Source organism: Camelus ferus, chromosome 16 (assembly GCF_009834535.1).
Source record: "Camelus ferus isolate YT-003-E chromosome 16, BCGSAC_Cfer_1.0, whole genome shotgun sequence".
Classification (NCBI taxonomy): Eukaryota; Metazoa; Chordata; class Mammalia; order Artiodactyla; family Camelidae; genus Camelus; species Camelus ferus.
In genome coordinates, this window is record NC_045711.1 from 23099694 (window position 1) to 23119897 (window position 20204).

Consider the following 20204-nt stretch of genomic DNA (forward strand, 5'->3'; position numbering starts at 1 on the left):
ATATAATTCCACTTATCCAAAGTAGCCAAAGCAAAGTCACGTCTGCTTCCGGCTGGAGGCTTCTCCAACCTCATGACAAAGGCAGGGATCACCACCGGCACGGCTCAAGCGCCCGGCGCAGGCTGACGAGAGACGTTTCCGAGGAGCTGAGGATAGGCAGGAAGAGGGATGCGCCACGAGCAACATCAGCAGTACTCCCCCAGCTCGCTGCCGGTGTGCGGTGCTAATGCTTCACTCCCGTCCACCACGCGAGGACCAATCCCAGGCAAGGTTTCCTGGCCCCACTGTGTCGCTCGTTTCACTCAGATCAAGCCTGTAATGGCCTTCATGTTTGACTCTAAATTAATTGCATAGCAGTCCCCCTACCTCTCTTTAAAATGATCTGAACGTCTTGGTGAAAGTGGACAAAGTCCAGAGATGAAAGGAACCATCTCTGGAGGCTGTCCCTTAATCTTATTGTTAGACTCAATGGTCAGTGTTCTCCTGTGTCTGCAAATTGATTCTTAAGTGTCCCAGAGTACTTATTTCTAAGTGCCCAAGGTGATCAGGCTGTATTTTCAGCATCTGCTTGCATTTCCTGAGAAACGTGTCAGTGCCACGCTTGCAGGTCTGGCTCACCCTCTCATCGGGCCTCGGGGCAGAGCTGAGCCAGGAGGCGGCCCCGCCCCGCCCTGCCCCGGCAGACACCGCTCGCCACCCTACGCTGAGTGAGCCTGTGCGCCCTTCCCAGAGAGCTAACCAGCTCTGGCCAAAGGCAGGCACAGGGACTTTCTCTAGGTCATTACTGTGCTCCAGCTCCAGAATGTGTTTGAAAGAGATCCAAATAATCCAGTTTATGAAGCTACAGTGCGTTTCCTAAATTAATGCCGATTTTCCTGAGGCTCATCAGAAAACAATTGTCCTGTAGCATTTACTTTCGTAAAACTGGACACACGCAAGAAGCCCATTTCACTGAGAAACCACGTTCGTAAAGCAGAGGTCTGTGCCCAGGTCTATGCAGGTCCGGAGGTAGAGAGCGCAGAGCTCTGTCCTCTATGCGGTTACAGCCCAACACACAGTAGGTGTTCAACAGTGCATTCTGGGTGCACGTGTGCGAAATGAAGGCATAAAGGTACTGGCTCTAGAAGCATTCTCACAGGGGTGCTGAGAGCAGGAAAAACCTCACAGACTACAGGGCTTCACTGGGTGATCAGAGATCACAGGACTGAGGCGGCCTGGAGGCGGGAGCTGGGGAGGGAGAGGGGCGAAAGGAATCAGCCCTGGCGGGGTTTCTGATGGGGCTCCAGAACAAGGCAGTGGGGGTGCAACGAATCTCTACTCATCTGTTTCAAGGATGTTTGATGCTCACAATTTTTTTGCCCCAAACCTCTGCACATGACGGTCGCAGGCACTCAGCATGCCATTCTACCGCTGTCTGTGAGCCTTCATGGATGACAGAGGCCCCGAGTGAAAGAAACCACACTTTGCAGACTCCCCTGCAGGTTGGATTCTAGGTTCCATATATAAGACAACCGAGTAAGTGACCGTGGAGATAAGACTCCATCCTTAGTCTGGTCTTTATGGCCACATCTCTAAAATTTAGGAATGGCATAAAACTGGAAGGAGTAACTCATGCTGATTACAGAATCAGGGTTTCAAAAGACGTCAACGGGCTAGGGGCCCTGAACCCAAGTTTACCAGGAACAAAGTATTACACTTGGGATCAAGCCACCAGCTACACAAGAACAGTCCTGAGCGAGGAAGGGCTCACAGTGGCCTTAACGAAAAGAAAGACTTCAGAATTTAAGAAAAACTGTGACGTGGCTCAAGAAGACTACACGAACCTTCGGCTGCATTACTAGGAGTATGACTTTAGGAGCGAGGGAGGTTATCTCAACTATTTCTGTGCTGGTTAAACCATACTTAGAACACTGACATCAGTTCTGGGCACAAGGACTCTCACAAGCTACAGCTTTTCCAGATGATAAAAAGGAATTACAGCCGTGATTATGAGGAACCGTGGTAGCAGCTGGGAACAGTTCCTGGCGAATGGGCAGCTGGGACACGATCACCATATGCAGCTGTCTGAAATCCGGTGGTATGGGAAGGGAAATTAACCCTTGCTTTGTACAGTCCTAAAGTGATAGGAATCATTCTAGAAATTTGGAGGGAGGCCGCCCGAGGCTCAGTCCAAGAAGGACACATTAGCCAGAGTGACCAGGAAAGTGACCAGTGGGGGCAGGAATCCCAGCACTTGGTGCCCAGTGAGTGTGTAGAAGAGGGAGGCCCGGAGCTGGATGAGATTCTCCATCTGGTCCCTTCCACCCCTGGCAGCTCTGCGATTTGCTGAGTCCAGTCCTCACTCATCACTCAGGCAGATTCCACGCCTGGAGCACAGTGGCCCTTCGTACCCTGGTCTGATATTCAAGTCAGGGAGCTCCTGTTAGTTCTCTAGTTACAAAGTCCAGCTGGATTCCCCGCCTCACTCCCTGAACCATCCTATGGTCTCTTCCACTGCAGTACCCAGTAGAGTGCCTCCCACAAAGCACGAACTTGAAACACAGATTGCAGTCTAACCTTAGGATTTTTCTTTCACCTGAAATCAAAACATGACCTGTTCTGCACAATGCCATCGCATTTTACAAAAATGGTTTTATTTCAGCGTCAACCACACACCAGAAACACCTGTGGGGCTCTGAAAATGACCAGTGAAAGGGCTTCCCTCCAGCCCAATGACACTAGCCATCTCTGAGGCTGGTATCCCCCAGCCCCGAAGCTCCCGTGTGATTCTAACGAAAGCCCCTTGGGGTGGAGAACAGCCGGTTTATCTCATAAAGAAATGAAGGCTCTGTAATATGTAAACACAAACCAACATAATGGTCCCCAATCTTTCCTAAAGAGGATGTATTTTTTTCTTTCCTCTCCTTTTCTGTTGTAAGTTCCTAATGTATTTTTTTCCTTGGATAGAAAGCTATCACAACATCCTACTTTATTTTTTCTCTTTGGATAATACTCAAATACGATATTTTAAGGTGAAGGGCACTTATAATCAGTCTAAGGTCATTTGCTAAAAAAACCCAAATGTAATGAGAATGAACCATGTTTTTTCACTGCTACAGGGACACAGAGTCCGCCCGTACCTGGACCGAGCAGCGGCGATCGGTTGAGCTGAGCGCTGGCCTGGTGGGCCGGCGGCGCCTCGGCCACGTTGGCGCCATTGCTCGTGGTGGTGGTGGTGGTGGTGGTGTTGGTACTGGCCGTGGCACTGCTCTGGATGCCCGGGTTGTTTCTGTCCCACATGTTTACAGTTTTATTGTTGTAGTTGCTTGGGTCGCCCCAAGCTGAGGTACCGTCATCAATTTCCATTTTGCGTCGAATGGATGGTGGAGAAGGTTCCTCCCAGCCTGTGGCCTCACTGTTGTCCTTCTGCTTGACAGGGACCGGCCCCCCGATCCACCCTGTTCCTGTCTGTTTAACGGAAGCAGCTCCTCCCCAGTTACTCGCGTTGCTGTCTTGGGGTTTGCTCGCCCAGTTCTGTTGGGGGCTGGGCTTTAAAGACTCTCCCCAGCTCGTCCCTGGATTCACCTTCGCATTTGTGCCATTGCCCCAGCCGCTGGTCCCCGACCTGGGAACCTCATTCCAACCTGACCCTGATCGATTACCGTCAGCATCCCAGCCGGGGCCATTTTTCTTCCCATCCCCCAAGTGTCCAAGGACAGAAGACGAATCGGCCCAATCTCCCCCTCCTGCGCTCCAGGCTGGGTTCGATTTGTGTCCATCTCCCCAGTTCTGAGATCTGGATTTTGGAGGCTCGCCCCAGGTGGGCGACTTGTCCTCCTGATTCACGGTCCCGCTCCAAGCGTGGCCGCTCTTGGCAGCAGCAGCATTACTAACAGCAGTAGAGCTTACCGCATCCCCCCAGACCCCTGGGCCGTTTGGCGCTTTGTTGCTGCCGTCTCCCCAGCCTGTGCTTGCTGGCCCAGCGGCCGGTGGTGAGCTGACCCACCCAGACACTGAAGAGGTATTTGCACTGTCCGTGATGGGCCCATCGCCCCTCCCCCCTGAGTGTGACGGCTGAGTGGCTGCACAGCCCCAGGCCTCTGTCCCATTGTCACTCTTTCTCTCAGACCGAGGGGAGTCTTCAAATTCCCAGGCAGTGTTCTGCTTTACTGGAGTCTGTCCCCAGCCAGTATTGGACAGGACTCTGGGGTCGAGGTCACTCCTTGGCAGTTGGATGTGCCCTTGGTCTACACTCCCTTTGTCTCGCCGTCGGCCTTCGGCTCCTTCCCTCCCGGCACCTCCTTCGTTGTGACCGCCTGAACCATCGCTGCCGCCTTCACTCGCTGTGGTTCCGGAAGACGCAGCTTTGGCCCATGAGCTCGCGTGCTCGCTGCCGGGCTGTGTGGCAGGGTTCTGGCCACCCGCGCTCGGACTGTCCCACCCTGTTGATCCTTTCCCGCTGATGTCGCTGTTGGAATGCTGGTTTGGGGGCTTTCCCCACTCCCCGTTCACCCCATTAGAGGTGCTTCGGCCAGGGTGGCCCCAAGCTCCCGAATGGATGTTACCAACACCGCTGCTGCCACTGCCCCTTCCCCAGGTGAGGATCCCAGGGCCGGCAGGAGGCCCCGAATCCCAGGCGTTCCCTCCATTTCCTTCTTTCTGCCCAGCACTGCTGGATCCGTTCTGCTTAGCACTTAATGCTGAGTTCACAGTGTCTCCACTCCCCTGGCTGAACCCAGAGCTGCTATTTCCTGTGGCAGGGTTACTGGGGGACAGTCCCCACACGGAGCTGCTGACTCCTTCGCCACCACCACCCCCGCTGACTTGAGAGACTGATGATCCGTTAGCACCAGGAAGGCCTTGCAGGTGGGGCGGGATGATGGTCCCCACACCGACAGCCATGCCCCAGTTCGGCAGTCCGTTCGTCTGCACTGCACTGACGGGGTTTGGTGAAGGGTTCACGGGGTTAGTGTTACTTGGTCCATCAGTGTTAAGGTTCTGAGGTTGTACGCTGAAAGACACATTCTGAGAAGTGGACGTTTGTGGTTCTGTGCTCTCTTGCGGCAGCAAGTTCCCCCAAGCACCCAAAGTGCCTGCGGGGCTCCCATTCTGGTTGCCCATGTTCTGACCGATGGCACTGACCGGACTGCAAATACTGGAAGGGCTGCCCGTTGCCACAGTTCCTTCATGCCCGAGTACAGGCCAGGCAGCTGGGTTGGCGTTGGGGTTAAGGTTGAGATTAATGCCAGCATTGGAGTTGGAGGCACCCCAGCAGGTCTGACCTCTCCCGTCTCCGATCATGGTGTCCATTTTCCCATCCCCGCCACCGAGGGAGCAGTGGGCCACGCCCCACGCTCGGGCCGCGCTGCCGCCGCCGGCTCCCCCGGCTCCGAGGGCACTCTGGGCGGGGGGGCTCTGGACGAGCGCGCCGTTGGTGCCAGTGCTGCCGCTGGCCTTCTTGCTGTGGCCGGCGAAGCTGCCCTGCGCGCCCCCGGTAGCCATGCTACTGCTCTCTGAGCCGCAGTGGGAGGCAGAGTCAGTGTCCGACGTACATTCTGAGGCAGACTCAGTCTCTGCCCCTGTGATGGAAGGCCACGCCTCCTTATCCGTCCTGTCTATTATCACTTTATCCCAGCTGCAGGTGGCTTCACCTCTGTAAGTGGGCTGCTGTCCCCAGTGGGAACTTTCATAATGATCTGCCAGTCCACTGTGACTGAGATCTGAAAAAGATCAAAGAAATTCAAAATGAGATTTTCCTCCCATGTGTCAATAAATCAACTGTTAACCAGGCTTTGGGAGAAGCTCTTTCTTTCGAGTTCTCCATTCTGAACGACAAATACTACAAAAATGACTCAAAGAAACAAGTTCTTTGTCTTCTTAGTAGCTCCCATTTAAAAAAGTTAATGTTTCTAAAATTACTTTATTTCCTACAACCCCACACTGCTGAGAAGACTGACAGTGCACATCAGCACAGGGCATCTCCGCATGCATCTGTCGCAGAGAGTGGCTGAGCGGGAAGCGGCTTAGGAGCCTCCCTGACTACAGGGTGCCTGCGGGTGTGCAGACTCTGCGGACACCGGCTACGATGCGCAGTTCACGTGGATGCTGAATGCAGCCTGCAGTTCTTTTCAAGACCTGTAACGAGCTAGTGTTAGAGGCTATTCCATAGAAGAGAATTATAAATGCACCGCAGAATCATACAACAGAATCAATATTTGGCAGAGGGTGGGGGCCGGAGGAGAGGGAAGAGATTTTAGAAAATGGTATCTCATGTTACCAAGGGTACACAGTTTAGAACCACTTAATCTCATTTATACTACTTATCACCAGCAATTATGGTTTATCACTGTTTCCTGTGCATTCATAAAAAGGCTAATGCTGGAATTAAGGAGACAATCCTCTGAGAATATAGATTTTTTTCATTCATATACATTAAAAAAAATCCCACATTTCAAGAAAAATATTAGTCACTAGGTAAAACAATAGAAAACTATACACATACAAAGGTGTATGGAGGGCCTGAGGAGGTGCCCGTGCGGCCTGGGCTGTTTCTAACAAGCAGCCCGCGGTCTGAAGGAGCGGTCAGCACAACGGTCAAGCTCCCGCCGCGCGGCCCTCCCCGGGCAGGAGAGGCAGGGGCTCAGGGCATGAGCAGAGCACCGACGTGGCAGGGCTGGCAGGCCACAGCCGTGTCCACACACCCGGGCCCCGGGCCCTGAGGCCAGGAGGAAGTCAGGCCCGCGCCTCTACACATGAGAAGTCTCTAGAACAAGTCCACTCACCTTGAGAAACCAAACCTCCCTCCGCCCCCCTGGCCCAAGGGCCCTCATTTCTGCTGGGGCTACTCCAGCAGCTCTGCCTCCGCCAGGCCCCCTCCTGCTCCTCTCCAGGGTCTTGTCAACAGTGCACCGAATATTTGTGCCAAACGGATGCCCGGCAGGTCAGGAGTGTGTGCTCACACACTTCCGAGGCTCTGAGCACAAGGCCGGCGTCTCCAGGCAGCCCACCAGGCTGGCTCTCTTCTGGGGCCTCCTTTCTCCCCATTCTCCCCTGGCTCTGCAGCTGCTTCCTCGTGGTACTGTGTGCACCGTCCACTCCAGCAACCCGCCCTGGGAGGGGCTGGCCTCCGCTTGCGCTCAGGCTCAACTGTCTGCTTCTTCCTCACCTCACCAGGCGTTTCATGGAATAAGCTTTCTTGCCCCATTAAGACTCTCGGACACATTCATTATAAAGTCTTCCTTTAAAAAAAAAAATTCATTTGCACCAGGGGCTGGCACACATCTTCTGTAAAGGGACAGGCACTGAGTACTTCAGCTTATGGGCCATGTGGTCTCTGTCACAAGCACTCAATGCTGACGTTACGGTGGGAGAGCAGGCACAGATAATGAACGAGCATGGCTGTGCCCCAACCAAGCTTTACTTACAGAAGCAGGTGGCGAGCTTGAGCTGGCCCGTACGCCGGGTGAGCCAAGCCCTGACCCAGATGAGAACCCTCACGGCGTGTGCAGGTGCCACGTGGGGGACAGTGACGACCCCTGCAGACAGAGTCCTCCACTCAAGGAGTGCACGCCCTCGGGGGAGTTCCGGGTGTGACCCTTCGTGTCTCCCTCGCCCTCTACGTTGCGAACCCCACTGAAAGCAAGCGCTGCCTGCTTTTGCCCTATTTGTCTGGTGCTCAGCAGGGCATTTGACACGTAAGAGGCTGTGAATAAATATCTGTGGAGTAAACAAATGAATTGATGGATGTTTTTTATAAACACTTTTGGAAGCAGTCTGCCAGTAACATAAAATGATGTTACTTAATTTCAGTTGACTTTGAAGGTAATGTTAAGATTAAGCTTAAGTTTCATGTCGACTAGCAAGATACTTAACTGAAGCGATTTGCAAAAATACAGGGTGATTATTCAAACAGGTAGTAGAAAAAGAACTGCTGGCTCAAAATCTTTTTTATTTAGACAAAATTAAAACGGATACTATAAACCTACAACTGGAACGTGGTTTCCGGCGGAGAGAAGTCACAGAGCCACAGAAGTCCGTTCGGGGCGGCGGTGTTTCACCAAGCAAAGCAAACCAGTGCGCAGCGGCGGTCTCCCTCTGCGAGGCGGCCTGGGCCGGGGGCAGAGCCCGGGGTGGGGGGGGGAGCGCGCTGGTCTCAGGCGCGTCTGGCCTGCCCCGACTGGACACACTGCTGCTCCTTTTCCTTCTTTCCTATGTTTCAGCTGTTCTTTGGCTCCTCACCTCTCGCTACTTCAACACCACCAAGACGGACTAGGTTTTCAAAAATTAATTTCACTCAGAATTCAGTGAAGGTTCACGAATACAGAAAGTATATAAAAAGTAAACACAAGTTACTCTTGTGTTTTTTCTACCATTTGAAGGCTCTCATTATAAGGGCAAGTTCTAGGTATTTTTCTGACAATTATGAATGCAAAAAACGAACAGCCAGGGACTACACCTCGTACTGAGCTATTATTTCACTACCAGAAACGATTTTAACGCAGTTCACCTTGTTTTTACATTCCATTTGTAGGAGGTGGGCATTAACAGAAATAGTTAACTTGATTGCTATAAAATAGGACATTATTGGGACAACTGGTGAAATTTAGATGTATTAGAGTTAGATACACCAGTGTTAAATCTCCTAAATGTATCACTGCACTGTAGTTACGTAACAGAACGTCTGTGAAGATATTTAAAGGCCATGATAACTGAGATTTACTGTCAAACGCTGCTCCAGCAAAAACAAAGAGCCTGTGTGGGGAGCGAGACCCAAGGCTGGATGACCAACAGTAGGCCCTGTGTCTGTCCATACAGCAAATATTAGTAAAGCCTTTACCCTCATTAAAAAAAAAGTTTTTTAATGGAGGTGCTGGGGGTTGAACCCAGGACCCGGTGCATGCTAAGCACATGCCCTACCACTGAGCTGTACCCTCCCCCCTCCATTGCATTTTTTTTTTTTGAGTAAAGGTAGATTTATTTATAGAGCTACATACTGCATAGAGTGTAGGCTGTTTCAGAAGGCGAGAGAAAGGCCACGAGGTGTGGGGTTGGGTGCTCAGGTTAGGGTAGAAGTAGGTACACATTCTATAGACAGAGCACCGGCCATCTCCGAAGAGGAGGGAGCAAAAAGGTGGCCCTCCTCTGCATTTTTAATGTTAAAAATAAACAAAAGATCCAATTTCCCCACATCCAGAGAGTCTGGAACACTTACCCCTTTGTGCCCGATTATTCTGCCCTGATACAGTCACAAATCTGGGGCACGAAAGATTTTCACCTCTATTCCCCATGTCCTCAGATGGCCAGCACTGCCATGACGCTCCTGCCCCGGGAGTACAATCCACGAAAACACAGAACGGAGCCCATACAAGCTGACGCTGGCACAGAACACGGAGTGCAAGAAGGAATGACCTCGGCCCCCAGGTAATCCTTCCTCTTGGGCAAGACCCTCCCCACCCCCGGGGGTCCTCACCAACTCTGTGTATGAGACCTGGGACCCGGGCTGGGTGATCAATGGAGAACGTGTGTCATGCTGCAGAGCAAATATTAGAATTAGAAAACTAGAATTCCTTCCGAAATTTTTATATCTAAAAAAATGCTAATTTTCCTCCACATCCCACTTCAATGGCCGTGGCTAAATTGGTGATGATAATCTGACGGGCGGGGGGGCTGCTGTGGGGAGCGGGGGGAGATGGAGTAACACTCAGGCGGTGGAAGTGCCAGGACCTAGTGAGAGACCAGATGCGCGGGAGCAGGAGAGGGAGGCTCCGGAGTGGTGTCCTGACCGCAGGCCTGGGCTACGGGTGGGTGGGAGTGTCACCCACTGAGCTCTATGTCTGAAGTACACCGTTCTTCTTAGGAGAATCTGTGACTTCGAAAATATTTGAATAGCATGGTTTTCATAAATCAAAGTCTCTTGATTGTGTTATCAATTCAAAAGTCTATCTTTCAGCTGTAATCTGGAAGACTACATGAGAAAAATTTGTGGAATGACTGACTTCTGGAAACAGACATTTTGACATGAATGAAAGCTCTGAAATAAACCAAGAATGAATCCTCTGGTAGGTTATTCTAGACTCTCCAGTATAGCTCATGAGCTCCAAAAGGCTAAAATCCATGCATCTGATGAACGGCAAGTTTGAAAGAGTTTATAAACAAGAGTCTTTACATCCCTAAGACATAACGTATTTCATCGCATTTTGAAGTTCCAACTATTTCCCCACACATTAAGTCACCTGAATCTCACAACTGCATCTGTTTCACAGATGGGGAGAGAGAGGCTCAAAGGCCAAACTTGGAAAAGGTGTTACAACCAGTAAGCAGTAAGGGTTGAACTGAAATCCGTATCTTCAGGATAAAATTCTAGTGCTCCTTCTACTACAAAATACTACTACTAAAATATTTCCACTGAAAAAAAAGCCTTAAAAAGAAAAATGTAATGAAGTTTGTGTATGTTAAATTTTTTTTAACCCTTCAAATGGTTCACACATTCTAAAAATAGGTGTCTCTATAAAAATCTAAGTAACAAGCTGTTTTAAGTGATTAAATTAAAAAGGATCACACAACAGCATCGTTTAAAGAGAAAAGCTTTCTTCTTTTGTTTCAAAATTCCAAAATGTAACCATATAAAGATAAGTTTTTCAGGAAAAAGTACTGAACAAAGAGCTTCCAAAAGCTACAGTAGGCAAAATTTTAATTAGGTATCGAATTAATCAGATAGAGAAGCGTGGACAAGATTTACTCAGAAGTGCTGGGAATGCTTAATTAGTGATGACACCGACAAACAGCGCACAAGTCACCCTTTCTCACTATAGCCCTTTTAACTGAAATGACAGGATAATAAACCATACATTATAAAAGTAACTCCAAATGCTTCCCATAGTTGGAAACACATGCCCTAATTCTTACCGATAACACAAAGTCTCCCCCACCTGGTTTCAAGGGGCAGGATAAATGTAACAACTGCTTTCAGCTTTTGGGAATGGAAGACGCCTCCCTCTCTGCTGCATTTAGCCTGCATGTGAAAATCGCAGAGATGGTGCTCTGAATTCTGAGCTCCATCACCCAACAGACCCTGCAGCAGCTCATCTGTCAACTTCTACACATGCAGGGAATTAGGAAATGCGGAACAGAGTGAAAGGTTCACTGAAAACAATAAGGAAAGTGTCCAAAAGAATAAGCCGACTGTCCTGTGCATTTTTCCAAGGCGGCAGTAAGCCGAGATTGCTTCCTCCAGGTCAAGACCCTGGAGAGCAGTAACAGATCAGGGAAAGAAGCAGCCGCGTGCTCAGGACGAGCGGGCCGGCCTGCGCTCTCCGGGCGGAGGAGGCGGAACAGCCGGCAGGGTGTCTGCCCTGGGGTCGCGGTCCAGGGGCCTCTCGCAGGTCTGCCACCGGCCGCTCCCTCCCAAGACAACAAGCAGGAGGGCAGGGGCGCGGCCGGAGCTTGGGACGTCCGGCCTGGCCGGCCCAGGAGAAGCGGCCGCTCTCTGCTCAGCGGGGGTTTTATTTCTGGGCCCCTTGGGGCCGACGGGGCAGAAATACCTGCAGAGGGGGCCTCCCGTCCCCGGAGACGCTACCTGGTGCGCCCGCGGCTCCCCGCGCCACCGCGTCCCTGCTGGATGCGGAGGTGGCTGGGGCCCTCCCCGCGCAGTGACCTGCAGGCCCACGGGCCTCGGCGGGCCAGGGGCTGGCGGTGCCCTTCCCACCCCAGGAGGGAGCTGATCACCCCCTCCAACAAGGGGACATGGCGGGGGGTGGGGGGGAGAGAGGCATCCTGTCGAGAGGATTTGAAAGCCTTGATTATCTATTTGCAGCCAACACTAAACCCATCTCCTTTCCTCTTTAAGTTCTTTCAACTGACAAAAACGTTTTCACCAGGACCAGTTGTAGGGAGCACCAGAGCCACCTTCCCTGTCTGCCAAAAGAGTAACTCGTGCTGCTGACTGGGCGCATGCAAACAAACCCTTTCCTGCTCCTTTGTTTTCCGTCCCTTCCTCTTTCCCGCTTTTCCTAAGCACCCCTATCCGTGTGGCACACCGACACCAGCTAGCATTTTCTAAATGAGCCCGTGTGTAAACTGGCACGCGTCCAACTTCTTAATCACTTTCTGCTTCTATCTACAAAAGATCTAAGTAGCAAACACTCCTGCATATTAATCAAAGCCTCTGTTTACAAATGTACAAAGCAGCCACCAAAACAATACACTGTTCTGCCTTTAGCACGTGAGAGTTTTTTTTTAAAAGATAAAAGCTCTCAAGTGTTTCAAGCTGGAGTTATGCTGCAGATTGGCAAAAACATAGTCTGAACAGAAAATAACATGATAAAATGACGTTCTTCTGGAAACTTAATAGGGTGAATCACTAACATTTATATACTAGTAACACTTATCTTACCAGTTAAAATTTTTTGCCAGTTGGCTAAATGAGCTCGCTTCTGAATCAGTACGTGAACTTGAAAATCTACTTTCCCTTGTATTAGTTTGTTAGAAGAACAATGTTTTATTTCAGGATGAACTGTTGTTATTTAAAGAGAGAACCTGGAACCAGGGCTGGGCCGAACCCTGGCCTGTCCGTCCCAGTGACTGTGATTCCGTCTCCCTGGATGCTGCCAGCGATGGCGGAAGGAACACAAGCTCTCCCACAGGGCTGAAACCTGCCCCACTGCTTAGTAGTTTGCCCCTAGTTCTGCCTCTACCCTCTGGGTTGGCCCAGCGTGGCCTCCTGGGTTCTCAGACCAGACTTTCTGTAACCGAAACAGTCACCAGCCCTCCCCCTCGCAAGGCTCTCTGTAGGGTTCCTCCAGTTCCTTTCCAGTCCTTCCAGGGCCTTTCAAGGCCTTTCTCTCCCAGCCGCCCTGGGCATGCCTATTAGACAGCCCTGTTTTTCCACGAGGGATGGCAGCCCACGGAGGTCTCTAAAGTGGAGACAGAGCATCAATGATTGATGGAAACAGTTGACCTGATGCTAGAAAATTTCCTTACTTTGAGTTAGAAGTTCACTGTAAAGAATCTGCTTCTGCTTTCAGCTTATTGAGTTTCGCCTCCACGTCAGCATTACTGAGCCTTCACAGCAGCCAGGACCCGCCCCTGCCTGCCAGTGTGAAGTCCTGCTTCTCTCAGAGCACGTGGGCAGTGTGACTTACACAGTGCTGCCGCTCCAACAACGCCCAGGGCGGAGACGCGGGGCACCAATGCACAGCGGGGCCGACAGAGCCCGGGGGCTGCAGGGGCGGGGAGGGGCTTAGACTGCTGCTCCAGGGCCGGAGACCTAGTGCAAGTGCCCTGGTCCTCCAGCATCACGGCGTCCACCACGCGTCACGCTGGTCCCTGTAAGTTAGTAACAGTCACCAACACGAGTTATGGGTCCAAAGCGGTGAGAGTCAACTCGAACGTGTCCCTGCTGCCTCTCCGGTCCCTACTCACCGCCACGAGTTCACACCACAAGGCGAAGAACCACTTCTGGGCGTTAGGCTCGTGGTCAGGACATGAGCACATACTGATAACATTTGGGAAAAAACACAAATTAACATGCTGGGCTGAGACAGCTCTCCATTTTACTTCTCCTGTCACTAGAAATGGTCTGCTGTTAAATTCTTAAGGATCAGTCACCATGTGCCTCCTGCTTGGATAATTCAATCTTAGTTCTGCTGACCCAGGATTCATACTTTTTAATTTAACCCCACAGTTAGAGGAATGGAATCAGGAATGGAACCGTACTTTTGTTTTAATGTAGGAGTGGCTACAGGAGTGAGAAACCTACTAACACAGATACAAATACAATAAAAACCTACGTATTACTTAAAAAAAGAGCTACAAGACCTTTTACTTCGAGCAGTAGCTAATAAACTTTCAGTGCAGAAGAAAGTGTGGATGGAACATACTGACAGAATTTCACCTGGACACAGACTCATTAAATAACCTGCACTACGAAAAACAAAAGTTTATAAAGGTTTGGTGAATTTTTAAAATTGCTGCTCCAGAGTAGTGTTTTAAAGACAGGTACATATTTATGGTCTATTTCAACAGTCTCCCAAGTCCCACGTAACAGGAGTCACCTGCATTTATTGAGCACTTACTACACACAGGCCTGTGTGGAGCATGAAACAAACAACATCTCCAAAACACTGTGAAGTAGGGATCTCCTCACTTTACAGATGAGCAGCCCGAAGTGCAGGCAGTGCCTTGGTCAAGGTCACCCACACAGGGGTCGTGGGTCTGGAAACCAAATCGGGCCAGTCTCTTGACCCCCGTGCCCGTGGACGCCCACCTACAGTCCCCGCGCTGACTGCTCAAGGTCCCGGCGGGCAGGCCAGCATGCCTTCCACTGACGGAACCCCACAAGCTCTCGGGGAGTGTCTGAGTTAGCGCGCCGAGGGAAGGGCCCGAGGCCTCCTTTTAGGTGAGAACCGGAAGCACCAGCGGTGGCATACCCAGGGCCGGCTGCCAGGGTGTCCCCTCCAGTTTAGGCTTCCTGTTGCTTTGCTAAACCTGTCACACAGGAGGCAGCCCAGACCCTTTCCTTTTAGGGCACCTTAGTCAGCATGCAATACAGGTCACACGGTACACAACCCGAGGAGGCTGGGGCTGTGGACACGGCACCTTCCAGCTTCGAGGGGCACGCGAGGGCAGAAATCCTGAAGGGGCTCATGCAGGGTGGGGTGACAGTGATTTGGAGAGACAGAAAGAGCAGGGCAATCAAGCGTGCGCACGTGCTGGGAAAGACGACACTGGGTGTGGCAGACTTGGGAGGCAGTAAGGAAACCATCCCACTCACAACGGAAAGCAGGCCACGAGGACAGAAGGAAACATGCTGGCTGGACAAGGTGGGGACGGGTCTTGAGCCAGGCAGAGAAGCTGAGCCTGCGTCAGGAGCCAGGGAACCAGGGCGGGTTTCCGAGCGGAGCGCTGAACCAGCGGGCGGTGAGGAGTCAGACTCCCCCGGCTGTGATACCAGACAGAGCTGGGGAAGAGGCCAAGCTGGTGTAAAAGGAAGATTTTGTCTGGGAACCAAAACCAAAACAAAACAAAAACCAAAAAACCAACAACACCCCAACCATTTCTCATTTCCTTAATATTCAGATTGATTCCACTTCCTGAGATGTTTTACATGTAAAGTGATGATTTAGTCTTCAGGGTATACATTTTAAAAGTACAATGAACTAGGAATAACTTTCTGGAGAAGGATATCATATGCACAGAGACAAATATTTTACTATAGAATATTACTTTCATATGAAATTTTACTGAATCAACTCCTTGATTATTTTCTACTTGTCTAAGAAAATACTAGCAACATTGCGCACCGCCAGCATTTGATGAGAGCGCTGATGCAGGACCGCCCGCCAACCTTCCAACAATGAGAGAAGCCCAGAAAAAACAGGGCTGTTGGCGCTGCTTTTTCAGTGTTTCAAAATCAGGGTCTTAAATTGATACACCAAGCTGCAGGAGCCGCCTATACAGTCTATGTCTCTGTGAAGCTTGGTCGGGGGACCGTATTTCAGTGCAGAAAGTAACTGCAAGTTTGATGATAAACTGGCTGCAGTTAAGTAGAGGAGATTATATTCAACAAAAACATTTGATCATTTCTTTTCTTCCTAGCTTTTTGCTGACAATCATTGACCTATATCCCCTCTACCAGGAATTTAGCAGATGAAAGTCAAGACTATTTGGAGAGACATGGCAAAGCTGTCTAAAAATATTTGTTCTGAACAAAACCACAAAGTCATGGTTTTGAGAAATGCTGCTATAAATACTTCAATGTCATGTTGGAATTATTCCCTGCAGGAAAAGGCAACACAAGAAAGAAAACAAATATTAGTATGAATTGTGACATGTTTCTTTTAAATTCCAATCTAATACAAGAGGCCTCCTTCAGTCTCTAATGACAGACCCAACTTTCCATCAGCCAACATGGTTTCCATGCTAGACCAGGTGCCAGTCGTGAGTTAAATTACTTGAAATAGAAAGATTTAAGAAAATAACAAAGAATCATGCAGTTGAACACACATACTTCGCTTTCCTTCAAAAACTCCCCGAAAACTCCCAATAAAGAAATTTTCAAACGTATAAACCCAGAAGGTCAAGAAGATGGGAAGAGGGGAGAGGAGATGAGAGGTGTGGACGTTCTGGAAGCCGGAGAGCAAAGGGGCAAGTGGTGATTCTCTGGGAGCCAAGAGAACGCCAGTGGTGAAGCAACAAGCAGCAGATGGCCCAGAGCCCCAGGCCCCCAGGGGCCTGCAGGGGAGAGGGCAGGCATGCTGGCCTCCGGGCGCCTGTGTCAGTTCCGGTTAGAAACACCCACTCCCACAAGATGCGACTACCTCCCGCACAGAAGTGTGGGCGCGGCCATGGGGTAGCCTAGTAAAGTGAGAGAACGGGGTTTGATTTACACGGTTTCGCTGCAGGGTTCTAAAGCATCTGCCTTGACAGATTTATATGTGCTGACGCAGACTGTGAGCAACAGACTTAGCTGAAGTAGCTAATGCCATCTGAACATACATGAGAAAAATATATGTAAGTAGGGGAAAACAGAATTAAATTTTAAAATGCAATTGAGATGAATCAATCCACCTGTGACCTGTCTAGCTAGCCAGCTAGCTTGATCACGTATCTAGTAAACAGGGACCACAATATGTCCATTTTTATTACTGGGCAGCGAAGCCAACTGCAAACCAGTGCTGAGGTAGAAAGAACCAGCCCTGGCTCTTACCTGGGTGGGGCTTGCTGGGGGGCTGCTGTGCTCCGGCTCCCGGCAGGGGAGGGGGGCTCGGCCCTGCAGGCCCAGCACCCTGGGTCGGGCTCACGCTGGTCAGAGCCCCGGCGGGCAGCGGCTGACCTCTCTTTAACAGCTGCTTCTGTTCTTGCTGGCGGAAGCGTGGAGGCACCTCGCGGGGCAGGTAGCGGGACGCAGCCGGCTGCTGGCCGCTGGCAGACGCGCGTTTGCCATTGCTGCTGCTGGCGACAGTGCTGGTGGAAGTACTGGTACTGGTCCCGGCAGGTGGGGGCTGGCTTGAACAGGTCTTAGTAGGTTCTGGCACTAGGAGGAACACAAGGAAAAGACCCCGGTGCTTTAGTAACAGCTCCTTCAACCCAACCCAAACCAAAGCAAACAAAACCTAAAGCGAGGAAGAACGGACAATGGAGCGCTGTGGAAACTGAACTGCACTGAAGGCCTGACGGAGCTCCAGGTCTGAGATCCAGTATTCCTATAAGCGAGCTGTGATCCTGAGCAGCAGCTCTTGGCCACTTCCCTCACCAGTAGGACAGGTGGTTAGGCCAGGTTAGAGCAGCAGTTCTCACACCTGAGCCGGAGTCAGATTCCTGGGCCCTGCTGAGGGAACTCAGTGCTTGGAGGGGAAAGACCGCAAATCTGCATTTCTGCTAAGTTCCCAGGGGAGGCCGACACCCTCGGCCCGTACTTTGAGAACCACTGCTCTCAGTCAGTGTTTCTTAAAACTAAGGGATCATCAGATATCTATGAGGTTTTATATATTTTCATTTTAATTCTGAAGATAGTAAAAAATATACACATCAGTGCGTTCTGGGTTATGTGAATATTACAGCATTTGTGGTGATGGTAACTACCACAAAGACATCCCTCACAGATTTACTGGAAAAGAATGCAGGCGGGCTAGTTCGCAAAGGATGCATCTGCATGGAGTGAAAGTCAAGATGCTGCGAGGGTGCACGGCAGAAAGGAAGGCTTCACGGTAACGTCAACAGAGAGGAGGAGTGGGAGGGCTGGGTGACAGCCCTGAGGGGTGACGCTAATGAGCCGCCCAACGCAAAGAGGGGTGAGCAGTGATCCCGACGAGGAAGGGGAACAGGCGCAAAAAGCCAGACTCTGAGCCTCAAGGTCGCTCCCGTCTTGAACTCGAAACATTAACATCCAGGACATTACATTTATATTATTTGAAAAAAATTTTTTCTACTTAATTTGTAGATGTCTTTGATCGCACAGTTGAGTAAAAGCTATGTGCCAAACGAATGTAGACCTGGCTCTCCATACATCTTACTTGTGTGAGTAATAGTACGAAATGCTTCCAGTCCACACTGGGGATAGATGTGACTGCCGTTCACTGTCCCCTGCAGCCAGCCTGCATTTCTCGTCGCCCGCGTGGGTACCACCATCCACCCCAAGGCCATGTGCACAGCCAGTGTCCGCAAGGCCTCTCCTTGTCGCCCTGTTTCGTGACCCTGAATCCCGGATGAAGCCACCATCCATTCTCCACCCCGACGTAGACTGCTAAGGCTCTTCCTAAGTCATTACCTAAATAAGTTGAGAACTTGTGTCCACATACAAAAAACCTCTACAGAAATTTTTACAGCAGCTTTAATCAAATTGCCCCAAACTGGAAGCAACCAAGACGTCCTTCTATAGGATACAGACTGCGGCACACCGACACACCGGAAGACTGGTCAGCGTCAGAGAGAACTGAGAGGAAGGGGAGGAGGGAGGCAAGGACGGAATACAGACCGCAGCCGTGAGCTAGAGAGCCCCACCTGCCCTGCTCACAAGACCCCTTCCCTTCCGCAGTAACCGGCAGGGCCGCCAGCCTCCATCGAAGTCGAGGTTCTTCCACCTGTCGTCCTGCCCTTCCACGGGCTGGAAGCGAAGAAGGCCCACCTGAACTCATTAACCTGAAGGAGAGCAACTAGAATTAAAGCACCAGGTCTCAGCAGGTTCCGGCAGTAGGAGGAACGCAAGGAAAAGACCCAGCGCTTCAGTAACAGCAGCAGAGAACCAGGCCAACGGGAGCCTCAGGGTGAGGCGCCCCGCCCCGCCCTCGCCACGGAGACCCCGCAGCCACATCTGCCGGCAGGACGTCAGGACGAGGACTCCCGGCTCCCACCCCGGCCCCTGCTCTTCCACGACACTGCTGTTACCGCTTCAGGGAGATCAAAGGACAAGAGCAGGGCTATTTTTCTTCAAAACCTTCAGAGGAAGAGGAAAAGCAATTCCTGGCGCAGAAATGAAGAAGTATGCAAATAAATGAGCGTTATCAGTTACTAGTTTTGAATCTAAACCGCCAATTCTAAGATACTTGATAGGGAATATTCAGTTTTCCTTGTGCTATCTACCTGATGCATTACTCAGAGTCCTTTTCATACCTAAGATAGCCTCATTTTAAGGGTCAAAGTCCTCTAGGCCAGGCTCCCCTTTCCTCGTGAATAACTGCTGAGCAGGGCGGGTGCCAGCAGGTGAGCTAGGTGTTTCTTACATTTGTAAAAAGTGGGGAAAAAAACGAGGAGTAGGTCACAGAGACCACATGGCCTGCAAAGTCTACAGTATCTGCTACCCGGCCCTTCATAGGGAGGAGGACGACCAGCTCCTGTTGCAGGACAGGAAACCGCCTGGACTATTGGACTGCGCGTCAGACACAAGCGCTCCCAGGATGAGAGCCCCAGCAGGGTGCCAAAGGCTGCGCGGGCGCCGCTGTGCCGAACAGACGCGCATCGCTAGCCCGTCTCGCGTCTCCTCTCCGTGGTGAGGACGCCCCCTCTGTGATTGCCAAAGGAAGGGGAACGCGGAGCTACATGTGGGAAAAGAAAGGGAACTTTCAGTTGAAGGGATTATCTGAGTGCTCGCCTGGAATCCCAGGTGCTCTTAATAGAGCAGAGCATCGAGCTACGAGGAGAACAAAAGTCACCCTGTGTTATACTTGTCAACCCACAACTGGATGAAACGCTCACCCCGTTCCCGTGTCCTTCAGAGACTCCCCTGTGCCCCGCTGGCCCCTCTAACCACAAATGGACTTCCAGTCTTCGGACTCAGTCTCTGCCCTGGACTCTGGCGAGGTCATCCAGTTGCACAATTTTGACCATCATCCCTATGCTACTGAAACCCAAATACTGCCTGTCCCACACTGTCCCCTCGAGTTTGGCCTCGATCTTCAGTCGTGCACTGGACAGCGCTGCCTGGAAAGCCATTACCCTTCAAACTGAACGTATCCAGAGGCCAAACAAGAATTTCCTGGGTCTGAGCCCAGGATGGTGCTGGCTGCTGTAGGAAGGCTTGAAGCATGAGATGTTTCTCACTGAAATGAACCAACAACTGGGGAAACAGAAATTACGAGACACAAAAGCATGGGGGTATTGACTGGAAGTCAGTCATTCAGAGGTAAGGTGATCACACACTGCCCAACATTCCACCAACCACATGTCACTACTGAGCACTTGGCGTCTGACCCGAGATGTGCTGTGACGGTATGTGCACACTGTGTTTCAAA

At 51.0% G+C, this 20204-nt stretch overlaps 1 protein-coding gene across 4 annotated transcripts in view; it reads right to left on the reverse strand.

The window, feature by feature from the left end:
- Nucleotides 1-20204, reverse strand: part of TNRC6C (trinucleotide repeat containing adaptor 6C) — a 73101-nt gene that overhangs the window by 35930 nt on the left and 16967 nt on the right. For all 4 annotated transcript variants that reach the window (XM_032456714.1, XM_032456712.1, XM_032456713.1 and 1 more), the window contains exons 3-4: nucleotides 16685-17011; nucleotides 3120-5699 (exon numbers count right to left, since the gene is read on the reverse strand). In XM_032456714.1, the coding sequence (XP_032312605.1) occupies nucleotides 3120-5481 (2362 nt within the window). In that variant the 5' untranslated portion in view covers nucleotides 5482-5699; nucleotides 16685-17011. The remainder of the gene's footprint in view (nucleotides 1-3119; nucleotides 5700-16684; nucleotides 17012-20204) is intronic.